General features: G+C 53.8%; 1 protein-coding gene and 1 long non-coding RNA gene across 4 annotated transcripts in view; one reads left to right on the top strand and one right to left on the bottom strand.

Annotated features, from left to right (window-relative positions):
- CCDC88C (coiled-coil domain containing 88C) overlaps positions 1-25362 on the bottom strand; it is a 147974-nt gene that overhangs the window by 28298 nt on the left and 94314 nt on the right. For all 3 annotated transcript variants that reach the window (XR_011648280.1, XM_058292422.1, XM_058292423.1), the window contains 10 exons: positions 24010-24194; positions 19170-19307; positions 16919-17989; positions 14778-14899; positions 13996-14137; positions 13609-13797; positions 12327-12488; positions 8559-8836; positions 4991-5134; positions 3492-3678 (listed from right to left, as the gene is read on the bottom strand). Coding sequence is in view for 2 of the 3 variants with exons in the window: in XM_058292422.1 (XP_058148405.1) it covers positions 3492-3678; positions 4991-5134; positions 8559-8836; positions 12327-12488; positions 13609-13797; positions 13996-14137; positions 14778-14899; positions 16919-17989; positions 19170-19307; positions 24010-24194 (2618 nt within the window). In the remaining variant the exon portion in view is untranslated. The remainder of the gene's footprint in view (positions 1-3491; positions 3679-4990; positions 5135-8558; positions 8837-12326; positions 12489-13608; positions 13798-13995; positions 14138-14777; positions 14900-16918; positions 17990-19169; positions 19308-24009; positions 24195-25362) is intronic.
- Positions 11233-16711, top strand: LOC131277377 (uncharacterized). Its single transcript, XR_009184557.1, has 3 exons — positions 11233-11505; positions 14801-15067; positions 15202-16711. It is a non-coding gene; the product is annotated as an uncharacterized lncRNA (long non-coding RNA).

The raw sequence follows: 25362 nt of genomic DNA, 5'->3' as shown, positions 1-25362 counted from the left end.
GGTGATGACAGCACAACTCTGTGATGAAACAAGAGCCACTGCGTGTACACTTCGAATGGACTGTATAAAGCAAAGGACTGTACAACACAGGAATGCAGTGGCGGATGAGGGACTGTGGTTAACAAGACAAATATGACAACATTCTCTCATGAACCATAACAAATGTGTAATAATAATGCAGGGTGTTAATAACCAGGTGGGTGGGGGGAAAACACCAAATGTGAGATATGGGCTAGAGTTAGGAGCAATATTTTGACGATGTGCTTTCATAGTTTCTAACAAAATGCTTCACAATAACGCAAGGCTGTGGTGGTGGGGAGGTGTATGGGAGCCCTGTGTGATGACATGCCTGTTTGTTTTTCAAGTTCACAACTTCTACTACACATTTATTGTTTATATATGCTCATGTATAATATACTTCAATAAATTTTTTTTTTAGGAGGAAACTGGGATTGAACCTGCGACCTAGTACCTGGGAAGCAGGCGGTAAACCACTGAGCTGCACTCACTCTCCAATAAAAGTTTATTAGGGGAAAAAAAAGTCCTTGGAAACTGCTTGGCCTGATTGAAAGACCCCAGGTGTGGGAAACGGACTTGGCCCAGTGGTTAGGGTGTCCGTCTACCACATGGGAGGTCCGCGGTTCAAGCCCCGGGCCTCCTTGACCCGTGTGGAGCTGGCCCACGCGCAGTGCTGATGCGCGCAAGGAGTGCTATGCCACACATGGGTGTCCCCCGCGTAGGGGAGCCCCACGCGCAAGGAGCGCACCCCGTAAGGAGAGCCGCCCAGCGCGAAAGAAAGTGCAGCCTGCCCAGGAATGGCGCCGCCCACACTTCCCGTGCTGCTGATGACAACAGAAGCGGACAAAGAAACAAGACGCAGCAAATAGACACAGAGAACAGACAACCGGGGGGGTGGTGGTGGGGGGGGCATTAAATAAATAAATCTTTAAAAAAAAAAAAGACCCCAGGTGTGACTGCAGTGCCCCGGACCGGTGCCACCGGGCTTGTCCTTGGCCTCGAGCCTGCGATCCTGAAGGCCAGGTGGAGCCATCAGCTGACGATGGTGGAGGCTCTTCCACCCCATGAGACTGGCCCACAGGCAGCAAACAAGTCCAATTTAGGACACAAGGCGCCCTAGAAGAGGCCGGCGACAGCGCTTCCTCCACCCCATCTGTTCTGCACACGGTCAAGCTGCACGTCCGCTTGGGATGTGTTGGGCTGTCGTGCTGGTCCCTCACCTGCAGTCCCCGATCCTGCCCTCTGCTCCAACCCGACTAAATCACCAGTGTTCTCCAAAAAGTCCCGTCCCAGCATGCTGCTCAAACCAATCCTCGACGGGGTCCCGAAGGAGCGGTGCCCACTCCCAGTCTCTTTTTATTTTAAAGATTTATTTATTTTTAAAAATTTCTCTCCCCTTCCCCCCCGCGCCAGTTGTCTGCTCTGTGTCCATTTGTTGCGTGTTTTCCTGTGTCCACTTGCATTCTTGTCAGCGGCACTGGGAACCTGTGTCTCTTTTGGTTGTGTCATCTTGCTGTGTCAGCTTTCCATGTGTGTGGCGCCACGCCTGGGCAGGCTGCGCTTTTTTTGCATGGGGCGGCTCTCCTTATGGGGTACACTCCTCGTGCATGGGGCTCCCCTATGTGGGGGTCACCCCTGCGTGGCACGGCACTCCTTGTGTGCATCAGCACTGCGCATGGGCCAGCTCCACACGGGTCAAGGAGGCCCGGGGTTTGAACTGCAGACCTCCCATGTGGTAGGCGGACACCCTAACCACTGGGCCAAATCTGCTTCCCAACTCCCAGGCTCTTTGCCTAGGTGTTGCCAACCCTTCGTCTTCGGCACAAGCGCTGGCTGCTCCACACAGCCTCCAGGCGTCTCCCCGGGAGCCCTGCAGCCTGTGATCACGTACTCCCTGGTGGGCCAGGGCTCCTGAGGGTCCCCAGCCTGCTCCTCCACACCCCCTTCTTTTCCCTCCCCGGCCTGGGCTCAGGGGTCTCTCATCCTCTTAGTCACATGATCTGGTGGACAGAGCATGAGTACCCTGGGCCTCGGTTTCCTCTTGTCACGCTTCACGGGTCTATCACAAGGGTTAAAGGAGAAGGGCCTTTGAGGCCACTTTTATTTTTTTTAAAAAATGATATCTAGGATCTTTTTTTCCCTTCCCCTCTGCCTCCCCTGCTCTGCTGTTTTTGCTGCCTGTGTAATTTTTTTTTTAAAGATTTATTTATTTATTCCTCCCCGCCCCGGGCCTGGTTGTCCGTTTTCTGTATCTATTTGCTGCGTCGTCGTCTTTGTCCGCTTTTGTTGTTGTCAGCGGCACAGGAATCTGTGTTTCTTTTTGTTGCATCATCTTGTTGTGTCAGCTCTCTGTGTGGGCGGTGCCACTCCTGGGCAGGCTGCACTTTCTTTCGTGCTGGGCGGCTCTCCTAACGGGGCACACTCCTTGCGCGTGGGGCTCCCCTACACGGAGGACACCCCTGTGTGGCTCAGCACTCCTTGCGTGCATCAGCACTGCACATGGGCCAGCTCCACACGGTCAAGGAGGCCCGGGGTTTGAACCGCGGACCTCCCATGTGGTAGACGGACACCCTAACCACTGGGCCAAGTCCACCGCCTGTCTGTGTCCATCTGCTGTGTCATCTTGTTATCTATTTCTCTTTTTGTCTTGTCTTCTCATCTTTATCCTCTAGGATTCACCCGGATTTGATCCTGGGGACCTCTGATGTAGAGAGAGGCTCCCTGTCAATTGCGCCACCTCAGTTCCTGGTCTCTGCTGCACTTCACCGTGACTCTCCCCTTCGTCTCTCTTTTTGTTGCATCACCATCTTGCTGCGTGACTCACTTGTGTGGGCACTGGCTCGCTACACAGGCACGCTTTCTCCTCCTCTTTTCACTGGGAGGCCCCAGGGATCGAACCCGGGTCTTCCCATATAGTAGGCAGAAGGTCTATCAGTTGAGCCACATCCACTTCCCTGAGATCACTTTTCAACCAACAGAAAGCAGGAGTGCACAGGTCCTGAGAACACCGGGTGTCCCGGGGGCTGTCTCAGGGCAGAACCCAGCGGCCCCAGAGATCCTTTCGTCTCTTCCACGTACTCGGGTTCTGCTTAATATTCCATCAGGAGGAAGCTGCTTAAGAAGATAATTTCAACCCTATCGTGCCCGATAAACAGAAGGGATGACTCTGACCCCTGGCTCTGAGAATGTGGCCTAATTCCAGGACAGCGTGGCGACTGAAATTAAAAGGTGTGGAGTGGAGCGGGTGTAGCTCAGTGGCTGAGTGCCTGCTTTGCACGTACAAGGTCCTGGATTCAATCCCTGGTACCTCAAAAAAGGAAAGGGGGAAAATTAAAGGGGGCTTGGAAAGACAGAGTAGACACGAGGCGGCTGCACGTCAGCCTCCGTGCCATCTCCGCAGGGTCTTCCAGCACAGAACCCAGCGAGGACCGGTCACAGGGTCCCCGGGTCCCCAGGCCCCGCCCTGGCCTCACCTCGCAGTGGTTGTCCAGCTTGGTCAGTGAGATGTCCATGCTCTGGTGCTGGTCCTTCAGCTCGTCGAACTGGGCCTGCCAGCGGTTCAGCTCCAGCTGCGAGTTGTTCAGCGAGGTTTTCAGCTCCTTGGTGTGGGCGTGCAGCTCCTCGTACTCCCCCTTCAGCTGGTGGTGCAGGAAATTCACCCTGCAGGGGGAAGCCACAGGGCCCAGGGCTGAAAGCTTCCCGAGAGCTCTGTGCCAGCTCCGCCAGCGGCAGGCTGTGCAATCTTAGACAAAACCACAACCTCTCTGGGCCTCGAGGGGTGTGGACTAGATTGGCGGTTTCAAACCATTTTCTTTGAGGTTCTGTCAGGGTGCCTCTGGGGCCACCACGCTGGGCCAGGCGAGAGGGGTCAGGCTCCAGACACCCACCTCCAGAGAGCAGTGCCGCTCCTCGCTGCTCCACACCTAGAGCTCTGGTGTGTCGGCACGCTTAGAAAAAAGTCTGAAGAACTCCTAAGTAGAACATACTTGCTCAGAGATTCCACCTCTGCGCCCCTTTCTAAGTTAACTCACGAGACAGAAAACCAGGGACGTCAGGGTGTTAGGTAAATCCACTAAAATCACCATCATGTTGAAGCTATCGTCCAAGTGGGCTTTCTCGGGGGAAGACTTAGGTCAGAAAGCTCAGTCTACCTGGGGGCTCGTGGACGCAGTTTGGACACCTGTGTCCTGTTTGGCCTGCAGGGTTTTAATTCTTTAAAAAATGCATTAGTTGTCAACATTTACAAATCTGCAAGTTCCCCATCCACATCCAGATGTCCGGTTTCTCCTGGAGAATCGACAAGCTCCTGCAGCCTGGGCCGGCCCTGCCTGCCCCCATGGTGGCCGCTTGGCACTGCCCGCAGCTGCCCCGGGGGCGGGTGGGTCCTCTGTTTCGGTGTCCGTGCCCTGCCTGCCCGACGCCTGGAGGCGGCGGCTCCTGTGAGCTCTGGCGTCCGATAACTCTGGGGTGTGTGGGGGGGAGCCGAGCTTCACTGGGCCAAGCCTTTGGGATGAGACCAGACCTGGATTCGAATCCTGCCTGTCATTAACTCGAAGTACTGACTGTGAACAAGTTCTTTAATCTTGAGCCTGTTTCCTCAGCTGTTTAATAAAAAAAAAAGGTGGGGGACAGTAAGAGCACCTCCTTCACGGGGTCATGGCGTGTACCTCAGATGACGACCATGCCTGTGCCCCACTCGACCTCTGTCATCATGGGGGTGGGAGGTGAGAACCACCGAGCTTAGACCGTGGATGGTTCCCAGGTACCACCTGGATCGTCACACCCCAGCCACCTGCCGGGGCTACCTGCTAACATGGCTACCTACGCAACCGGGACACGCCAAGGTTCTGAAACACACCATTATCAGGGACGTCGCTCAACCTACTAGCGATTGCCAAGCGCGACACGCCTGAGCAGAACGCTGGACGCGGCGGCCCTCGGGCTGAGGCCACGGGCCTGGCCCGGCGCTTACCTGTCCAGCTCCCCGCGCAGCCTCTGGTTCTCGCCCGCCGTGACGGCGTTCGTCTTCTGCTCCTGCTGCAGGGCCTCCCTCTCGGACCTCAACGCCTTCTCCAGCTCGTCCAGTTCCGCCTTATGCTTCAGGATGTCTCCGTGCCTGTTGGGCGAAACGCGCCTGCTGGGACTTTGTCCTGGCCTCCTTTCTCTGCAGGTTAGCTCACGTCCCAGGGGGTTTTAAGACTTGTGAACCAGGATTCCTCTGGAGATTCTCAAGCAGAAGGGAGCAGAGTGGGGCAGGGGGCAGGCAAGGAGAGCGGCCGGAGGCAGAGAAGCAGGAGGGTGGCTGCCGGAGGGGAGGGGGCTCTGGGGGGCTCCTCCAGCACCAGGGCCCTTTTCCTCTAACTCGACACATCCCCATGGGCCCCTGATCCCCGGGTCCCCCTTCGGCCACCTGAGGCCACGATGACTGCATTTCCTGGACTCCATGTCCTTCTCCTTTCGAGTTATAAATAGTCTGCTGGACGGTTCACTAGGCACAAATAGCTCTAGGAGCAACCACAAAAGAAAGCAGAATTCCCCCGCATGTACAGCTAATCCCTCCTCACCGGGACTGGGGACGGCCCCCACCCTGCCCTCCGAAGCCCGCGTCCTACTTGTCCTTGGTGGCCGTCCCGGGGGGAGGCGGCCAGAAGCCAGCTGTGGACACACAGGCACTGCCCACCAGCAGGCCTGCCTGCGGGAGGAGGTCCAGCCCAGGGCCCTCTGCCCCCGCCAGCCTGCCCCTTCCCCTCTGGGCTTTCGTGCTCCTCTCCAGGCTCAGCCTCCACGGGGACAGCCCGGCCACCTCTGGAGGGCAGGAGTGCGGAGGGCAGGAGTGCAAACGCAGAGCCCGGCAGGCCCGAGGACCCCCGGCGTCACCCTTCCGTGGTCACGATGAGCAGGACTCCTTCCAGATCCCAGGGGTGCAGAGGGGATCAGAGGCAGGGAGGGGACCGGCGAGCAGCTTCCCCTCCTCCCATTCAGGCACCCCTATCTGCAGAATCCTGTCTGACGCTTTCACACTCAGTGTGACCGAGACACCCCCCCCTCCCCTGGGGGTTCCAGGGGTTTCCAGCCTTTTGTCTTCAGGCCACCATTCCCCATGGGTCCCCGTATCAGCTGTACTCGTGCCAGGGATCAGGACAAAGGCTTCCCAAGGAAACTGGCTCGGGCAGCTGCTTCAAAATGAACGTTTGTGTGGCCTCTCACCCACGGGGTAGGGGGTCCCCACACGGTACAGTGTCAAGCCAGGGCATGGGGCCCCCTGACTCTTAGCACCAAGACCTTTCTCATCCAGACTCACAACTCCGGAAAAAAATAGTCCAGGTTTGCCAAGTAAGGGTCACGGGCTGCTCCCCTGGTGCAATGTAATGCTAAAGTCTACCTCTAACCCCTCACACTGCCCACTACCGAATCCGTAGTTAGAGCATGGTGCTCAATGTATATCTGGTAAAGGAATGAGCACGTGAGCGTGACTGGCTGAAGAGTCAAACGAGGGAAGTGGATTTGGCTCAAGTGATAGAGCGCCCGCCTACCACATGGGGGGTCCGGGGTTCAAACCCAGGGCCTCCTGACCCATGTGGAGCTGGCCCACGTGCAGTGCTGATGCGCACAAGGAGTGCTGTGCCATGCAGGGGTGTCCCCCATGTAGGGGCGCCCCACTTGCAAGGAGCTGCCTCACACGAAGAAAAGTGCAGCCTGCCCAGGAGTGGTGCTGCACATGGAGAGCTGACGCATCAAGATGATGCAACAAAGAGAGACACAGATTCCCGGTGCTGACAAGAATGCAAGTGGACACAGAAGAACACACAGTGAAGGGACAAAGAGCAGACAATGGGGGGGAGGAGGAGGAGAGAAAAAAAACAACGAAATAAAAACATAAAAAAAAAAAAAAAAAAAGTCGAACGAAACAGAGTCATCATCCCGGGCTCCAGGCTCCTTGCAAACCTGGAGGAGAGGTGCTGACAGGTCCAAGGGGCCTCTGTCAGCTGCGAGACAGATGAGGACCTGAACAGCTACTGCACGGTGCCTCGAACAAGGAGCTGCAGGGAAAATGACAACGGACCCCTCCTTCGGAGCCAGTCCAGAGTCCAACTGCAAGAAACCTTCCCCCTGATCCAGGGCTCTGAGGCCTCCGATGAGTCATGGCCCACGGAGCACCTGGGCCGTGTGTCCATGCTCTGCTCTTCTTCATCAATCTGTCAGCTCATTAAGGTGCAGCCCTGACCATGTTTAGACACAGCACCACGTATGCAGCAGGTGTTCAATAAATACTGAGCAATCACAGGATGGGTGGGTAGAAAGATGAAAATGCCAAGAGGCAGGAAATGCTGATTTTGGCTGGAAGAAGAGCAAGTCTCACGGGAGCAGCCCCTGGAAGGAGAGTTCTGGACGAATAAAGGGGGTGGGGTGTTCCAGACAGGAAAAACGGCAGCATCTGGTGAGCGAATACAGGCAAGTCATTATCCCCACGCACGAGCATCATCAGGTGCCCACGCAGGGCTTTTCTGGCTCAACTGCCTCCAGGGATCCCTAAGATGGAAATACCAGCTTAAAGAACCATCGCTGGCTTAGCTGTTCAGCTGAGATGGAGTCAGAGGAAATAGCATCAGTGGGAATATTTCACGAGCACAGGACACAGGTATGGCGCCTTGTACTGTACTGGAAGTGCTTGAGGGCTTCAAAAGGCTGGCCTCTCCTTTTTCTATTAGATTCATGTGTCGAGCACATCTCCCCACCTGACATAAGATTCTGGAGAGCAGCTTCCTATCTGACCCCTATTCTGGACCCTTCCACACTTGCCCGTGCCTGGTGCCATCAGTGATTTGCACAGGGCAGTTCAGGTGATGCTGGGGACCCAGGACCCTGATTTGTCAAGAGTGTACGGTTCAGATTTGTGCATCTCAGTGTATGTGAATTTTACCTAACAACAACATCATCCTAATGGAGTGTGGAGGTGGGGAGTGGGTAGCGGTACAGACAAAACGACAACGGCAGAATACTGATAACCGTTGTAGCTGGGTACACAGGGGTTTCACTACATTATTCAGTTTACTTTCTATAAATGCAAACATTTCTGTAATTAAAGGTTAAAAAATAAAAAGAAACCCAGACTCTGACACAAAAGAAGAGGCCTGGGAAGCTAGAGCAAGGCTGCCACCTCCCCGCCCCCCCGCCCTGTGTGCTTGCAGCTGTGGTGCATGTCCTCCTCCTCTCAGCTTGCAGAGGGAAGGGAGAGAAGGGAGGAGTCCCTGGAACACAGGGCTGCAAGTTTCCCGGACGTGGGGTGAGCTACGGTGCCCCCGCTCCACGCAGGGCCCCTTCTGCCCATCGGTCTCCAGCCGCACAAATTCCAAACCACTGAAAACGACATCTTCTTTACTGCCCTTTGGGAAAGCTCAGGTGCCCGAGACAGTGTGAGGTGGTGGGCCAAGAGGAAAGGCCTGTTGATGGGGTGGGAGGGGGAATGCGGACCCAGGGGGAGCCCAAGGCCTCTGGAGAAGCCCAGCAGACAAGCCCGGCCCCCCGCGGCAGCCACGCACCTCTCCCCGAGCTCCTTGTGTTCCAGCTCCAGGTTCCGATGCAGCGTCTTCAGGCAGCTGTGCTGCCGGATGAGGGTCTCATATTCAGCCGACTGACGCTCGTGCAGGGTGCCCAGGTGCTCGTGGTCCTGCAGCAGGGCCTCGTAGGCCGCCGCCAGCTGCTCCTGCTGCTTCTGCAGGCCCTCGTTCTCGTTCTCCTTGGCCACGTGCTGGTTCTGGAGTAGTGCGTACTGTGCGGCGAGGGAGGCGCCCTGGGAGCTCAGCGTGGAATTCTCCACCTGCGGGCAATGAGAAGGCATGGGCCCACCTCACCACCTGCAAGCCCCGAGCTCAGATTCCCCAGGTGCCGTGAGCTGGGCCAGCAGCAGCACGGCAGGGACCTGAGGCCACGGCAAGGTCACAGGGACCTTCAGGGTAATTCTACCAAAACTTAAGGAACTGCTCCGGGAAGGCGACAAAATGGCATAAACTGGCCATCCAATGGTTCTTTAATCCGGAGCTTCTCTCTACAAATGTGGGCAAATGTTTTCCTTTCTCTGGGTAATGTCCTTGGGTACCCTCTTAGACCATTTTCAAAAACCTACTTTCTAGAACAAGTGGCCAGAACTTAATCCAATTCACATTTATAAAACACTCCATTCAACAACAGAAGAATAAACATTCTTCTCAAGTACCAAGACAGACATGTTCTGGGCCATACAAGGAGTCTCAATAAATATGGAGGATTCGAGTTGTACGAAGTATGTTCTCTGACCGTGATGGAATTAGAAATCAGTAACTGCAAGACCTCTGAAAATTCCCAAATATTTGGACACCTGTACTTTAAAGAACCCATTGGCCAAAGAAATTAAAAAGGAAATTAGAAAGCACTTTTCAACTGAGGAAAATTAAAACATACTAAAATTTGTGGGATCGTGCTAAGGCAGTACTCAGAGGGAAATTAATAGCACCTAAGTACTTACATTAGTAAAGAAGGAAGTGGACATGGATCAACGGATAGAGCATCTGCCTACCATATAGGAGGTCCAGGGTTCAATACTCAGGACCTCCTGGCCCGTGTGGTGAGCTGGTGAGCTGGCCCATGTGCAATGCTGCCATGCTCAAGGAGTGCCGTGCCATGCAGGGGCATCCCCTGTGTAGGGAAACCCCACATGCAAGGAGTGTGCCCCACAAGGAGAGCTTCCCCACGCAAAAAAAGCACAGCCCGCCCAGGAGTGGCACTGCATACATGGAGAGCTGGCGCAGCAAGATGATGCAACAAAAAAGACACACGGATTCCCAGGGTCGCTGGGAATGCAAGTGGACACAGAAGAACACACAGCGAATGGACACAGAGAGCAGACAATGGGGGGTGGGGTGGGGTGGAGAGGGGATACATTTTTTTTTAAATCTTAAAAAAAAAGACAAGAAAGCCCTCAAATCAATGGCTTCAATTTCTGCTTTAAGAAACCATAATAATAGCAAATGAAACCCAAAGTAAGCAGAAGGCAGGAAATAATATAGATTATTATTACTTATAAATAAATAAAATTTAAAAATAGAGAAAAATCAATGAAACCAACAGCTGGTTCTCTGAGAAGAGCAATAAAATTGATATACTTTCAGATTCTTCAGATATTAAAAGGATACTATGGGAATACTATGAACTAACTCTATGCCAACTGATTTAATACCTAAGATAAAATGGATAAATTACTTGAAAGACACAAATTACCCAAGTTATTCAAGAAGAAATAAATAACCCAACCCAAACAGCACTCTATCTAGTGAAGAAATTGGGTTTGTAGCTTGAAATCTTTATACACACACAGACAATTCTAAGCCTGGAAGGTTACACTGGTAAACTGGTGAATTTTACCAACCATTTAAGGAAGAAACAATGCCTAATCCTACACCTACTCTTCCAGAAGACTGAGGATGAGGGAACACATCTCAATGCATTCCACAAGGCCAGAATTACCTCAATATCAAAAACAACATTATGAGGAACAACAACAACAACGTAATAAGTCAAATCTTTCATGAACACAGGAGCAAAGAATCTTAGAACTTCAGCAAATCAAACCCAACAATATATAAAATGCAGGGTTGGTTTGTTTAACCCTCAGTTATCTCAAAAGATGCAAAAAAAAAAAAAAAAAAAAAGCAAGACAAAACTCAATATCCATTCCTGATTAAAATTCCTAATAAACTGCAAATAGATGGGAACACTTCCTCAACTTGGTAAAGGGCATCTATGAAAAACCTATGGCAGACAAACTTAACGGTGAAACACTTTCCCTCTAACATCAGGGACGAGGCAAGAATGTCCCCCCTCACCACTTACACTCAGCATTGTACTAGAATTTTCTAGCCAGTGCAAGGAAGTGAGATAAAGAAAGAAAAGGCATCTAGACGAGAAAGAAGTTAAAATCCTATAGCATCTACCAAAGCCCATTTTCTTGTTTTAACAGAGCAGACCCCAACCTCTTTGCTAAATAGTTTCCTGCTTATTGTTCCTACCCTTTAAGTTACACATTTTCAAACGTTTCTTAGAAACTGCATTAATAAGTAATAATTCATTTTCCCACAATCTATTAACCTTTAAAAAATCCTGGCATCCTGAAAAATGTTGCTCAGAAAACTGGTCCTGCTAGATGCTTTCAACAGTCTGGGAAGCACCTCATACCCTAACTCCCTCTTGGATATGAAAACTTTGCATTAACTTAAAAAAAAAAGACTCTGCCAGGTTCTGCAGTTAAGAAACCTGGTAAATTTTGTTTAAACAAACTTATCAAACCCCAGAACCTCTTTTTCCAGCTATTTCTACAAATGACTCAAGAAAGAGACTTTGAGAAACATGGACAAGATGTCAGTAAAAGCAGAGAAATGAAGTTTCGGCCTGTGTCGCCATACGATCGGTCACTGAAAGTGAACTGGAGCCACCACTACTTTCAAAGATCCCGAGGTGAGGAACGTTTTCAATGAGCCTATGATATATTTTTAAAAATAAAATAGTTGCTTCCTCCCCACCCCGCCCCCCGCAAACTCTCTGTGGTGGTTTGAAGCTGTCTGTACCCCAGAAAACCATGTTCTTAAATCTAACCCATTTCTGGGGTGTGAACCATGGTAAGTTGGAGGTTTTGATGAAGCTGCTTCAGTTAGGGTGTGTGTGGTCCAGCCCAAACAGAATGGGCCTTTTAAAAATTATTTTCTTATTTTTATGGAAGAGAATATTTATTTAGAAGGAGAAATCACAACAAATTGCGTGAGCACCAACACAATTCTAATTTTCAAAGGCAACGATCATCAAAAACATCACAATACCCATAAAAATAACATCGTTCTTCATTTTCTGGAACAAGTAGAATGGGTCTTAATCCTATTACTAGAGTCCTTTATAAGTGGAATGAATTCAGACACGCGGGAGAGAAAGTTCCAGGAAGCAAGAAGCTGACGTGGAATCTGGATGAGAAGGAAGAGACAAGGAGACACTGCACGTGCCCTGCCATGTGGCAGAGGAACCAAGGATCGCTGGCAGCCAGCCCCAGAACGACACGGAGTTTGGGGAGAAGGCATCACCTCGATGATGCCTGGACTTGGACGTTTTCCCAGCCTCAAAACCGTGAGCAAATAAATTCCCATTGTTCACCCCAACCCACTGCCTGGTATTCGCTTCAGCAGCCCAGGAAACGCTTTGCTTTCTCTGGCTTCTCCTTATGAGGAGCCATGGAGCTCAAGGTGGGCCTCCAGGAGGTATGCTTAGCCTGCCCAGGGCCACGCCCTCACCTGCAGCTTGGCCGCCTGGGTCTGCAGCGACGTGTTGTGCTCCTGCAGGAAGGCGCTCTGCTTCTGCAGGGTCAGGATCTGGCTGCTGAAGGCCACGTTCTGGGTCTCCAGGTGCTGCAGCTGGTCCTTGAGCAGCTGCTTCTCAGCCTGCAGAGCCGCATTCTGGGGGAGGGGGAGAAAGAGGCAAACCAGACACGGGCTCCGTCAGTGCCGAGCGGCCACAGGTACTTAAGAAGGAACCCACCACATCAGTGCTTTGGGGGCTCTGGATGAGCGATGCACAATTATTTCCTTTTGAAAAGAACAATCAGGAGAATTTTGAAAAAAAAAAATACAAGTTTTTTTAAAAAACTGTGGATTTAAGATAGAAAAAAAATACAATAATGGGGGATTCCACATGGAGCCTGAAGTATGAGTGGGAGGCAGGGACAAGCTGGAGTTAAAGCTGCTGCTTCGTTTTCCTCCTGATTGCTTTTCTTTCTTTTCCGCTGAACGCCTGGAGATGGCACGCTGCTGTGTTCGAGCCGTCCCCTCGATTACAAACCCGAGGGTCTCACGGCAGGGTCAAAGCCTGGGGCTCCAGCCTCACTCTACTCAGGAGCAGAGGAAGCACAGCAGGTGGAACACGGCCTTTCGCGTCACGTGACACTAAGAAAGACCACGAGAAAGCTGCCAGCACCTGCGCTGGAGGCCAGGGCCTGGGGGCCGAAATCTCGCACCAGCCCTGAAGAGCCATGGCACTTGGGGCCAAGCTCTTAAACTGTCTCAGTTTCCTTATCTGTCAAAGAAAGAAAATTGTTTCCATTTCATAAGGAAAGTCAAATGAAATCAGTGGTATAGAACAAGGGCTGGCAACCTTTTCCTGTAAAGAGCCAGCTAGTAAGTAAGGCCAGTGAGCAGGATGGGCTCTATCCCAAGGACAGCTCCGCCGATGAGCTGGGAAAGGGTGTGCTGCAGGCCTTTAAAACTTTATTTACAAAAACAGGCGGCAGGCCATAGTTTCTCAAGCCCCGGTACAGGCAAACACACACCACCACAGAAATAGGTGAGGTGTGTGCGCTACAGGCCAATCTGACCGGAAGGGTGATGGCTACACGCCGGGGGAAAATAAGAATATGCCCCTTTACGTTACAACCACTGAAGGTACATCAGATGAAAAAGGAGTCCATGGGACTCGCTGGGACAACTTGAGAAGTGTCCAACAGACTCGGCATCCTGTGTCCTCTGCGGTAACGACACCTATCAAGGGGGCTATTGAAGGGCAGCTGCGCAGCCCACTCACATTCCGCTCCAGCTCGATGGCCCGGTCCTTCACTCTGAGCAGCTCCATCGCGGCTTCCTGGTGGCTGGGTCCCCAGGCCTCCTTCCCCTGCTGACTGGCGACCAATTTCCCCACGGGGTGCTTGAAAGAGTTCTGCAACTGCTTCCCCTCTTCCTGGTCCTGCCTGAGAATCTCACACTCCTCCTTCAGCTGCAAGGTGCAGGCACAAGACAGCAGATTTATGGTGGGAGGCAGCCTGGCTCAGAGCCAAGTGTAAGTGTCTCGAGGGTAGACCTACCCCAACCCCATCCTGGCACCTCAACTGTCCACCCAGGCAGAGACCTTGCAGTGGGCTCTGGGCTCCAGAGACGCATCCAAAGCCTGTCCTCGATGGCGGCCACCTCTTACCGTCTGGAGCTCGTTCTGTAATTGGCGATTGAGGCTCGCTTTCTCCTCCATCTGGGCTTCCAAGAACACGATCTTTTCTTCTTTCATGGCTAGTGTTGTTTTTAATGCCGACTCACTTCTGCCCTCCAAAAGCTTGTATTTTCTGAAAAATACAATAGTGTCATTCATCTGCTTTTGTCGTCCACCAGCTCTCAAGCTCCCAACTGCCAACAGACTTCCACTAAGCTGGTTTCCTTCTGGTCCAGAAGAACTGCGGGGGCGCGAGAAGCACATACGCAAAGCCCTTCCTTGGGGCTCCCTGAGTAGACACACTGGCCATTTTACAGATGGGGAAACTGAGCCTCACAAAGGTGAAGCTAACTGCCCAGGACCACAGTGCTCAGCAAGTGCTAATTCTGTGGTCTTTTCACCACCCCACATTATCAGACTGTCGCTCTCGTGAGCGACAAGTCCAGCAGAAGTCCATGGTACTGGATTTCCTTGGGAAATAAGATTATTTGAAGAAAAGCACTGCAGGGGAAAGCTGCAACAGTCAGTTAAAAAACAAAAAATTAAAAAGCTTTTTTACCACACAAAACAATCTCCTTTCACCCCTCCCTGGGGACCTCAAGGTATAGGACCCAGGGACCACGTGGACAAGCGTGCCCTCCACCGTGAAGTGTAAACTGAGCTCTTGAACTTGGCACAGAGCAGGTGGCACGGTCTGTGAGCTGTGGCTGCCCGCAGACTGAACACTGGGGGGATGCGCGCTGTGGCCCCGCTAGTGGAGAACACGCCCTCACGTGGCACTGTTGTTGTCCTGCAGCAGCAGCTCTTTGCTGAGGCCGACCTTCTCCAGCTCCTGGCTCAGTTTGTCCAGCTCACTCGTCAGCTGCTGGCTCTTCAACTTCTCCAGCACCAGGTCCTGCAAAGACAGATCAAGCTTGGGGGCCAGCGCCCTGGAGAAACCCAGCAGGGGGGGCCAGGAGGCCTGCCTTGAGTCTGAGCAACCATCTACTAAAGCCACTGCTGCCTCAGATGTCCACACAAGTGGCCCAGCAGCAGGATTCTGACAGGAGTGCTTTTTTTTGAGGTATGAGAGCTGGGGATCGAACCTGGGACCTTGTGTGTGAGAAGCCAGTGCTCAACCATTGAGCTATATCGGCTCCCTTGAGTTGGTTTTTTCGTTTGCTTGCTGATTATGTTTTTGTTCTATTTTGTTTTGAGGAGGCACCAGGAACCGAACCCGGGACCTGCCATGTGGGAAATAGGCACCCAACTGCTTGAGCCACATCCATTCCCTGAATGTTTTTCCAAAGGGAAGGAAAGGAACAAACTTTACCTGCCCGCCTGGCACTGAAGACAACCAGAGCCAGCGGCAAGTTGTTGGAGACGGCTGGAAAATGTTCCTTCTCTAAGACGTGTGCTTGACAGACCATTTATGTTGACCTCCGAGTAGCAAGCGTGTCTTGTAATAATATGATTGCCTTTTTTTTTTTTTTTTTACAAAATAACAAGTAACTATATGCTAATTGCAGAGAATTTGGAACAGAAAACAGTACCAAAAAAAAAAAACCAACAAAAAACAAAACTGGAAAAAAGAACAAAGATGGAAAGATTTTATTTTAAACTCTGCTTTTGGTTTGGTTTTTAAAATGTGGGCTCTTGCTAAGGTGGTGACTTTCTCTCATCCTCTGTACTTCCACACAGCCTTGGAACCCCCAGAAACCATTTTCGCCTGTTGTCACAGCTATTCACATGCAAAATTATTTGCTGTGAAATGGCAGTATGATGGGTGACAGCACCGCCATCAGTCTGTCTGATCCTTCAAATATCGCATTCACCCGAGGCCAGGTGAAGTCACATGATGGGCTCTGGCCAATGGGCAGTGGAGGGGAAGTGACAAGAGGCACTTCCTGGCTGCAGCACATTAGAGCCAGTGGGTGACCTTCCAGCCACCTTTTCCCTTCACGGCAAGGGCCTTGTGTACAGATGGTGGGGCCACCAGATCAAAGCAGGCTGGAGGGCTGACTCCCAGCGGTCAGGTGGATTCTGGTGAGTGAGAAGTCAACCGTGATAGCACAAGCCAGGGAGGTGCTGGGGCTGTTGTTACTGCAGCATAACCTAACCTACGCTAGCTGTGGATAGGGGCTACGGACCATACTCCCATTTGTCTCTCTCCCCAACAGCATACTCAACTGTCTGCGCTGATAGTCATTAAGGTCTTTCTGGCACCCACACGGAGCTCCTACATGAGCGCCACTAGCCCTGCATCATGTTAAGTGCTCAGATGCTGCAGCTTTTCACACAGGACTTATTCTTTCTAATACACCAAACAAACACCCAGATAGCACAGGCCAAAAAGATCCGGGAAGAGAGGATGCACGTTTCTGGATAATTTTATATAAAGAGACTTAAAAATGGTCACGCTCTTTGATCTTGTAAGTCTACTTCTAGGAATGTATCCTAAGAAAATCTTCTATTATATTCATAAAGGTCTATCTGTACAAAGATGTTCAGTATTATTTTAAAAAGTGAAAACGGAACAACTTAAACATCCAAAAACTAATTACAGTACACCTGTGTGATTAAATACCTTGCGGCTGTGAGAAACTATGGCTGTGAACCCTATTCAGTGTAACGGAGAAAGACGTAATACAGTAAGTGAAAAACGAAACAGCTCAACTATGTAACTATAACAGAGCGTGTACTATGTATGCACACACAAGGAAAATAAAGGAATAAAAAATCTGAACTATTAATGGGAGTTATCTTTGGGTACTAAGGTTATAACAGGTGATTTTTACTTGGTTCTTTATGATTCTAGACATGACTCACCTTATAACCAGGAAAAATTTTAAGCAGGACACACACATCCCCAAGCCGTGCTGCCTGCAAACACACCTACTCCCCGCCACTCAGCAGAGCTGCCGCGCCCACTCACCTCCCTCAGGGTGGTCAGCGTCCTCGCGTGCATGGTGACCTCCTTGGTGAGGTCCCTGTTGGCCTTCTCCAGCTCTTTCAGCTTGCTGGCTGCATCCCTGCAGCGGGCCAGCTCCTTGTCCAGCGCACGGCTCTCCTTCTCGGCCGCAGACAGCTTGGCGGTGCTGTCATCCAGGACGGCGTCCTTCAGCTCCACCTGCTGCCACAGCCGCTTGGCCTCCTTCTCCAGCAACTTTTTGTCCTTTTCGAGCTGGGCCACCTCCTGCTCCAGCGCCTTCTTGTCCTTCTCAAACCTCTCCAGCTGCTTGTTGGCGAGCCGCAGCGCCTCCAGGTCTCGCTGCAGTGCCTGGTTTTCCGCCTCCAGCTCCCCGAGCTCCCTCTCCAGGGCCTGCGACTTCTGGCCACTGCTCTCCAGCGTCTGCTGCAGCCGGAGGTTCTCCGTGCTCATGCTCTGGTAGCTGAGCTCCAGGCGCTCCGACTTCTTGCTCAGGGCCTTCAGCAGCTCCACGTTCTTCCTCAGCTCCTCCTTCTCGCGCTCGAGCTCGTGGTTCTCCCTCTCGATCTGCGCCATCTTGGTGCTGGTGAAGCGCATGGCCTCTGCCATCTTGCGCAGCTCCAGGTTCTCCTCATCCAGCCTCCTGTTGTCCCGCTCCAGGCCCTCGAGCTGCACCGACATGTTCTGCAAGGTGTCCAGGGACTTCCGCAGCTTCCGGTTCTCCAGCTCTAGGCCCCGGCTCTCGTGCTCCAGGGCGTCGGCCTTCTCGGTGACCGCTTTCAGAGAGGTCGCCTTCTTGGCCAGCTTCTCGTTCTCCTTCTCCAGCCGGTGCAGCTCCTTCTCTAGCTCCTCCACGCGCTCCCCCTTCTCCTTGGCCTGCTCATAGTCCTTGTGCAGCTGCTTCTTCTCGAATTCCAGCTTGTTGAGCTTGCTGCTGGTCTCCGTCACCGTTTGGTGCAGGACTTTGTTCTCCTTCTCAATGTCCTTCACGCGGGCCTCGTTGCTGACCTGCGATCTCTCCCGCAGCGCCCACACCAGCTGGTTGAGATGATCCTTTTCCTGCTCAAGATCCTTGATCTGCAGGAAGATACAACGGGAATAACACTGGCAATTGCATGCATGCACACACACACACACACACACACACACATTTGGAGACCTGGGATCAAACTGGAAGTTGTAGGCCTTGAAAGACCATCTGAGCATGCACGCAAAAGCAGTTCTAATGTTTTGCCAGAGGCATATGGATGCAAGGTGAGAGGTTAAGGAGGAAATTATGCAGGCAGTTCAAGTCAAAACACGTTTATATCAGCCAGAACAACGAAAAAACATAAGCCCCATTTCTCCCTTCCTGGCTCCAGGTACCTTCTGGCATAGTGAAAGGTATGGGCTGGCCCCCCAACTCGGCAGCCTCCCCAGCCCTCTGCTGCTTCAGTCACTCTGTATGTGCTGTTTCCTCCAATGTGGGTATTTCCCCCTAAGCCTCTGGCACCGCTGCTTCCTTCTCATTCTTCAGAGCTCGGTACAAGAGGCACCTCCTCAGAGAAGCCTTGGATGACAACCCAAGTGAGGTGGCTCCCTCCCCAGCCTCATTCTGCACCTCGGCACCATGTCCGTGTCCTGGTGGCACATGCATAAAACCATCTTGCTACCTCTCAATTTGCCTTCCAGGGTGTAAGCAGAATCTGGGCAGGGACCCTGTCTTTTCACCATGTGGCTCCAATCCAACCTCCTTCTCTCGTCCCTTTTCTGGACAATGAGGTGTCTACAGAGGGTCCTGGGGAGGCAGAACTTCCTTTGCCCTGCTGCTTCCACCTTTTTTCTGTGGACACGTAGCAGCCACTGCCAAGGCCGGCAGAGCAGGAAGAGAGAAGGCCGGTTCCTGGAGGGCCGCCCCCTGGACTCCTTGCAGTGAGCACAGCCCTGCAGGTTTCCTAGGGTTCTTCGCTGGGGAACTCCGCACACTTGGGGCTGGACAATTCCCAGCTGTGGTGGCTTTCCTGTGTAACGCATCCTTCTACCCACAAGAAGCCAGCAGGACACCCCACCCCACGTTACGATGATCAAAAACATCTCCAGGCACCGCCAAGAGTCCCCACTCCAGACAGTCAGGAACTGCTGCTTTAGCTAAGCTAGCCATTCGGTAACCCACACGCCCTTGAGAACTACCCAGGGTCTGTCTACAGACCTTAACTGTCCCTCTTGCGGGCAAGGGATTCTGGAGGGCAGGATGGGTGTCGGCCCCGGAGGTGCCTACCTGCCTGGCTCTGTCAGCCTTTAGGGTCTCCATGGCACTCTGGAGATGCTCCTTCTCTTTGATCAGCTCCTCGCTCAGCGTCTCCAGATCTTGGTTGCTCTGCTTCTCTCTCTCCAGTTGGGTTTGTAATTTTTCAATCTGCAGACCCAGCCCAGGGCAAAAGTCAGGTTCATGAAAAGAAATGTATTTTAAAACGGGACCCAAAACTCTCCAGCCCCACCGAATGCCCGAGTGGCCTGTGTGAGGGAGGAGGTCCTGCCACTGTTCCCTGGACCTCCCCACACCCTCTCGACGGTCAACTCTGAGCCGGTGACCGGGCCCGAATCTGCCCACTTCCTCCCAGCCTGCCCCTGTCCTGTCTACTCGGCCACGGGCTCTGCTGTCCCCGTGCTGTTTGCCTGGTCCACTCTCCCGAGTGTCAGGCCCCTCACCAGGGCCTCCCGCCACCCCCAGAGGATGCCCGCAGGGGCTTCACACTTGGGGACTCTCCCCTGCTCCTCCAACATGCCTCTCCTTCCTCCTTCACCCTCCCGGGACATTTGTCTGCAAGTCTTCCCCCTCCTCCCTTTCTGCTTCTCGGCCCCCACCCTGACACCAAGCTCTGATGCTGAGATTCACCTGCGCCAGTGTCCCTAAAAAATAGAACACCCAGACTGGGGCTTCTCACCCTGCCCTAGGCACAGGAGCACCCCGACCTCGTGTTAAAACGCAGCTGCCGACTCAGCTGGCCGGGGTGGGCGATGCTTGCCAGGGCAGCCACAACCCTGGTCTGCTTAGAGGTCACTTTTTGCGGCACCCAACTCCTCACACAGGGGACAGGGGGACGAAGGCACTGACTCGAGTCCGAGAAGGGCCGAGGGCTCAAAGCCTGCCCCCTCCCTCCTCCTGGGGTGACCAGCAGCAAGCGTGCATGGGTGGGGCCCACAGCCCACAGGGCTGACCACAGGTTGCTGTAGAGGGCTTGGCCCAAACCTAGCACCCAGCAGGCACCACTGCAGGCCTGACAACCTGCAAGCTAACAGGGTCCTGGGTGAGCTGGTGCTGCCAGCCAGGGACCACTGGACTATAACAGTGGTTCCCAAGGGGGATCAGCTGGGGAGCCTTGGAGGATCCCACACCTCAGGTAACCAATTAAATCAGATCCCGTGGGGGTGAAAGCCTGACAACTCTCCTCTAATCCCATCTGTCTGGGGTGGGGGGGTGGGGGACATCCAGGGACGTTTTAAAAGCTCCGGGTGATTCTAACAGGCAGCTAAGGAGAAGAGTCGGTGCTCTCTGTGGCGCGGGGCCTCCCATCACCCCAGCTGATGAGGTGCGGGCCTCCACACCTCCCGGGCCCGCATTCTCCTAAGCGTCTTCCTGGCTATGAGGCTACGGGTGGGGAGCGGGGAGCTGGGCCCGGCAGGGGCTCGCTCACTGCCAATTTTCCCATCACGGCTGTTCGGTCAACACAACGTCCTCCACACCACCAGTCCAAAAGCCAAGCCCCTCACTCCCAGCCACGGCATGTGGGAAATGCGCCAAGATGGGTCCTGTGCCAGGGTCTCTCTCCAAAGCAAGACCAGCTTGTCCTTCCTTATCTCTGCCCCACGTCCCAGCACCAGGCCTGGTGAGCTCAGCTGTGCTCGAAGGAGGCATTTACCACCAGGCAGAGAAAGCAACGGCGCCCGGCGAGGGCAAGCGATCGGCGGGAGCGTCTGGGCCACCGCCCCAGCCTGCTCCCACAGTCGGGGTGCCCAGGGCAGGTGCCAACCCCCGGCTCGGTCTTGTCACCCTCCGACTGTTAATCCTCTGCCCATTACTGTGCTGCCCTCCCAGAGAGAGGAAGGTCATTCCAGCTTTTGCATTTTTCAGTTTTGTGACTCCTGGGTCCCACCCACCACTGGCGGAGCCCCCATCCCTCCCCTTGTGTGGTTGTCTGCCCTGAGCTCCAACTCCTCCATCCCTGATGGACCTCAGTCCCCTGGAGGCAACCTGCCGTGCTGAGATGTGAGCTGGCCATGGCAACAGGGCTGGCGGAGCCCCGACTCGGCCCTGGCCGCAGGCGTCTTGCGAGGGGCTGCTCTTGTCTTCTCAGGAGAAGTCCCAGATGGGTTATTCCCCTTTCTCTGAAAAGGATTCTTTTCTCCTTGGCTCAAGAAAGGATGCCCTTATGACAGCACCAGACAGCCACAAAAGGTGGGGGCAGCACACGGGGAGCCACGGCAGGGAAGTGGTTTCCGCAGATGTGTCAGGCCTGAGCCGGCCCCTGGGCTGCGTTGGGGCGGGGGTGGAAGAGGCAGGCTGGGGATCGGGGGACATCTGTGCCCCCAGCGACTGGGCCCTGGCCGGCCCCTTCCCTCCTCAGGCTCCTCTCTGAGGGGCATGCTGGCTAGACCCTCCCCGGCCTGTGCCTGCCCCTGCTCCAGAGCAGGGATGCGTCCCCAAGGGGGCTTGGCTGGGCCAGGAGGGGTCCCCCACAGTCAGAAATACCAGCTGGGGGCCAAACACAGAGCGCTGAAGAGAGGGGAGGCCTGAGGGCAGGCAAAGGGAACTCAGGAGGAGCTGGATGGGTCTCGGGTCAGCAAGGTCCCCAAGTGCTAAGGTGGCCCCACCAACATCAGGCAGCACCTGCTTCACGGGCTCGCGGAGAGGCACGGGGCTCACAGCAGTCAGTGGGACGAGGTTCCCACCCCCAAGTCCTGAGTGGGGGGAGGGCAGCCGGCCCAGGGAGGGAGGCTGAGCACGGCAGGAAGAGCAGGCTCGGGGGACGGCAGGGCCACCCCAGGACTCCAGCGCTGGACACAGGACAGCTCTCGTCTGGGGACCAGGGTGCCTCCTTCTGCCTGCTTGGCCACCAGGGACTTTGTGCCAGGACACCGCCTCCCCAGGGGCTCAGGGGACGGGGCTGGGGTCAGACTAGGGCACTGATCCAGAGGGGAGCAGGGGGGCGTCTAAGGAGTAATTTCCTCATACGGAGGAGGGGCCGTCGCAGAGGGCGGCAGCAGGCGCAAGCCGCCTGCTGGGAGGTGACCTGCAAAGTCCCGGGGCCGGCACGTTACCCTGTGGCTTTCTGTGGGACAGCTGTGGGGAGCCCAGGGCGGCAGGCTCTCATCGTGCTCATCTTTTTAACGGTTGTTCTCTCTCATTTGGCCCCGCCTGCTTTGCATTTGTTAAGACCCTTCCTCTGTCAGGCCCACTGGCTCTCAGCCAGCAAAAAGTCCACCCCGCTCTGCACCTGAAAACTGGACCTGAGGCAGGGGGCATTTCCTGTTGTCCGTCCTACCAACTCTCAGAGGCTGCAAGGAACACAAGGCTTCAGAGGGGCAGAAGTGGGGAGTCACGTCCCAGAGGCCCCCGAGGGGACCTGCAGACCATTGCCCAGAAGGCAGGCGTCCGTGCCCCAGGCCTCACCCAGACCTGAAGACCAGCAGCGCCTCACAGGAACTGGGGTCTCCCATCCCCCTCGCGGCCTGGTATTGCCCATGCGACCAGCGCAGCCTCAGCCGTGGGCACCGGCGGGATTCACAGGCCCGTCGGGAGAAACCAGCCAGACGCCCGGAATCTCCAGCCCTGGGTGGCGGCCACGCAAGGGCGCATGTCCTGCGCACCATCTGGCAGCGGGCTGCTGAGACCCCACGATGCGACCACACCAGAGTTGATGTACTAGTAGGAGGTACCGCAAGGCCCGACCTGGAGTGGCCGAGACCCGAGCTGAGTTGGCAACCCTTAGCCTCCAAAGGCAACCTCCCTTGCTGCCTGCGCCTGAGCTGGCATTACCGTGAAGTGGGATCCTCCGAACTGCGCAAGGACACGGCGTGCAAGCCCCTTCTCTTCTCCCAAACATCCAGGTTTCACTGGACTGAGACAGGTTAGAGGGAAAAGAACGGAGCCACAACGTGGCTGATGGACAGCATGGCCACAAGACCCCACTGAGACCCTGACCCTGACCTTGAGGTCCCAGTTAACTCCTTTCGAGACCTCCCCTTGGCTCCGGATATTCCAAACAGTCCTCACCACTGGCCCCCACCATTGGTCGGGTACCCAGTAACACCTGGGGCCCTCCCCTTAGCATTAGCAAGGGGAGGGGCAATTAGTAGTTTAGAAGGTGACCACACCAGCCAGAGCTTGCTCTCTGCCTAGGAGCCGCACCCAACCTCAGCACATATTTGTCTTCCTCTCACACCTCTCAGCAGGTTCTGTTCTTTTCCCCCCATTTCCCAATAAATTCTTACTGTCCTAACTAAACCGGCATTCTCTTAAATTCTCTTACACAGCATAACCAAGAACCTAGAGGAATCCAACACTTCCCCAGCTTCAGGACCACTGAGAAGATCCAGCAGTTCCTTAAAGCAAGTGCAGTCCAGTCTCTTCTTCTCCATCTCATAGGCTTCTTGTTTTACCCCCAGCAATGCCCTAAATAGTCCAAGGAGCTGACATGTACATACGCACACGTACATAATTGCACACACATTTCTGAATGTCTTGCAGCCCTGCGGATGTACTTAGTTGTAGTCAACAACTAAGCATCTGGTAGTCAGAGCCTTCCATTACTGCTTCCCCTCCTGTCTTGTGTATGTGTCCCCCCCAACATGTAAATGCTCTGCCTGTGTTACTCACCACCTTTTAAAGCAAAGGCTGGGGGAGAGGCCACCCCTTTAGTATAATTTTTCTTCTGTTTTTTGGAGATACCAGGGAATGAACACAGGACCTTGTACATGGGAAGCTGTTCGACCACCGAGCTCCCCCGGCTCCCCCAGTGAGAGCTGGTTTTTTCTTTTGTTTTTAGGAGGTACTGGGGATCAAACCTGGGACCTCGTACATGGGAAGCACTTGAGCCACACGCGCTCCCTGATGCTACCTTCTTGCTGAGCTGGTGGTTCTCTTTCTCGAGCTCCCCGCACTTGAGGCTGCTCTCCTCCAGTGCCAGGGCTGCGTCGCGCAGCCCCTGGATGGTGCTCTGCAGGCTCTGGTTCTCCTTCTCCAGCTTCAGGATGCGGCTGGATGCGCACTCGTTCAGCTCAAACACGAACGACTTCCTGGAGGCTGAAGCACAAAGCCGGGTCAGAGCCAGGCGTTGGGAGTCGCAGCATCCACGTCCACCATCAGCCCCATGCCCTAGGTTTGTGGGGTTCACACGGGCTAGCCAGGTCCCCCTTCTGCTCCAGGGGCCCCTCGGCAGGCTAATACCCTCCGCTGCTAGAGGTGGGCTCCCATCGAGGAGCAACCTGGAGCCTAAGATGATAGCAGGGTGGTATGGAGGAGGCAATGCACAAGTTCAAGACTGCATAATTTTGGGGGACCACCTGTTTCCCAAGGTGCTGAAATGGCTGTATTAACGCAATGTTTTGGGGGCTAACAGGGAAGGTAAACAGCAGACAAATTCTGGGCTGGCCGAGAGCAGAGGGGGCCTGAGACACTCACCAGGGAGGGGCCCCAGAGTCAACCGGTCAGGCCCTAACGGATGAAAGCAAGCCGCGCTGGCACATGCACCAAGCACTAGCCGTGCCTAGAAAGAGCCATCAGACAGATTTTTTGGCAAAGAAAAATGAGACAGCATATGTAAAATGCTTTAAAGATCTTAAGAGAGATGACAATACAAGCTAAAGACAAAAAAGGGCAGAGCAGCTACACTGCTTTTATACACTTTAAACGTAAAAGGACAGGAAATGTGGCCTGAGTGCCCAGAAGACAGATTCTTGGCTCCGTCCTGCCATGATAAGGTGCACGACTTTATGTAAGTCACAGGACGTTTGGGGAAGAAGGAAAGAATGTAGGAAAAAGCCCTCTGAAGAAAGGGGTTGAGCTGTGTCATGAGGTACTGCTTAAGGCGGCTGCCTGCACCCCTCCACTGCTTCTGCATCACCCTGGGGTGCTGGGTACACAGGATGATGGCTTCACAGCAAGCACAGCATTTTGGAAACAAAATGCACGTGGTTAAATCCTCTAGGCAATCATAAGCATTAAAAGACATCCGATTTCTTGCATGAGTTTTCATCCTCCACCCAAGGATAACAAAACAGACCCGACTAGTGACAATTTCACAGACCCCAAGTGACAATGGGCAAGGCAGCAGTGGATGTCTAAGTACTGGCACCCACAAGGACACACAGGCTCTCAAACACGCAAGCGCTGGCAGGGCTCTTCCTAACCATGTCACAAATGAAACGAAACCAAAACAAAGCACCTCGGTGCAGACGCCACTAATTCAGAA

The sequence above is a fragment of the Dasypus novemcinctus genome, chromosome 3 (genome assembly GCF_030445035.2).
Source record: "Dasypus novemcinctus isolate mDasNov1 chromosome 3, mDasNov1.1.hap2, whole genome shotgun sequence".
Classification (NCBI taxonomy): domain Eukaryota; kingdom Metazoa; phylum Chordata; class Mammalia; order Cingulata; family Dasypodidae; genus Dasypus; species Dasypus novemcinctus.
The sequence above is the reverse complement of the archived record's forward strand: the minus strand, read 5'-3'. Positions and strand labels throughout refer to the sequence as shown.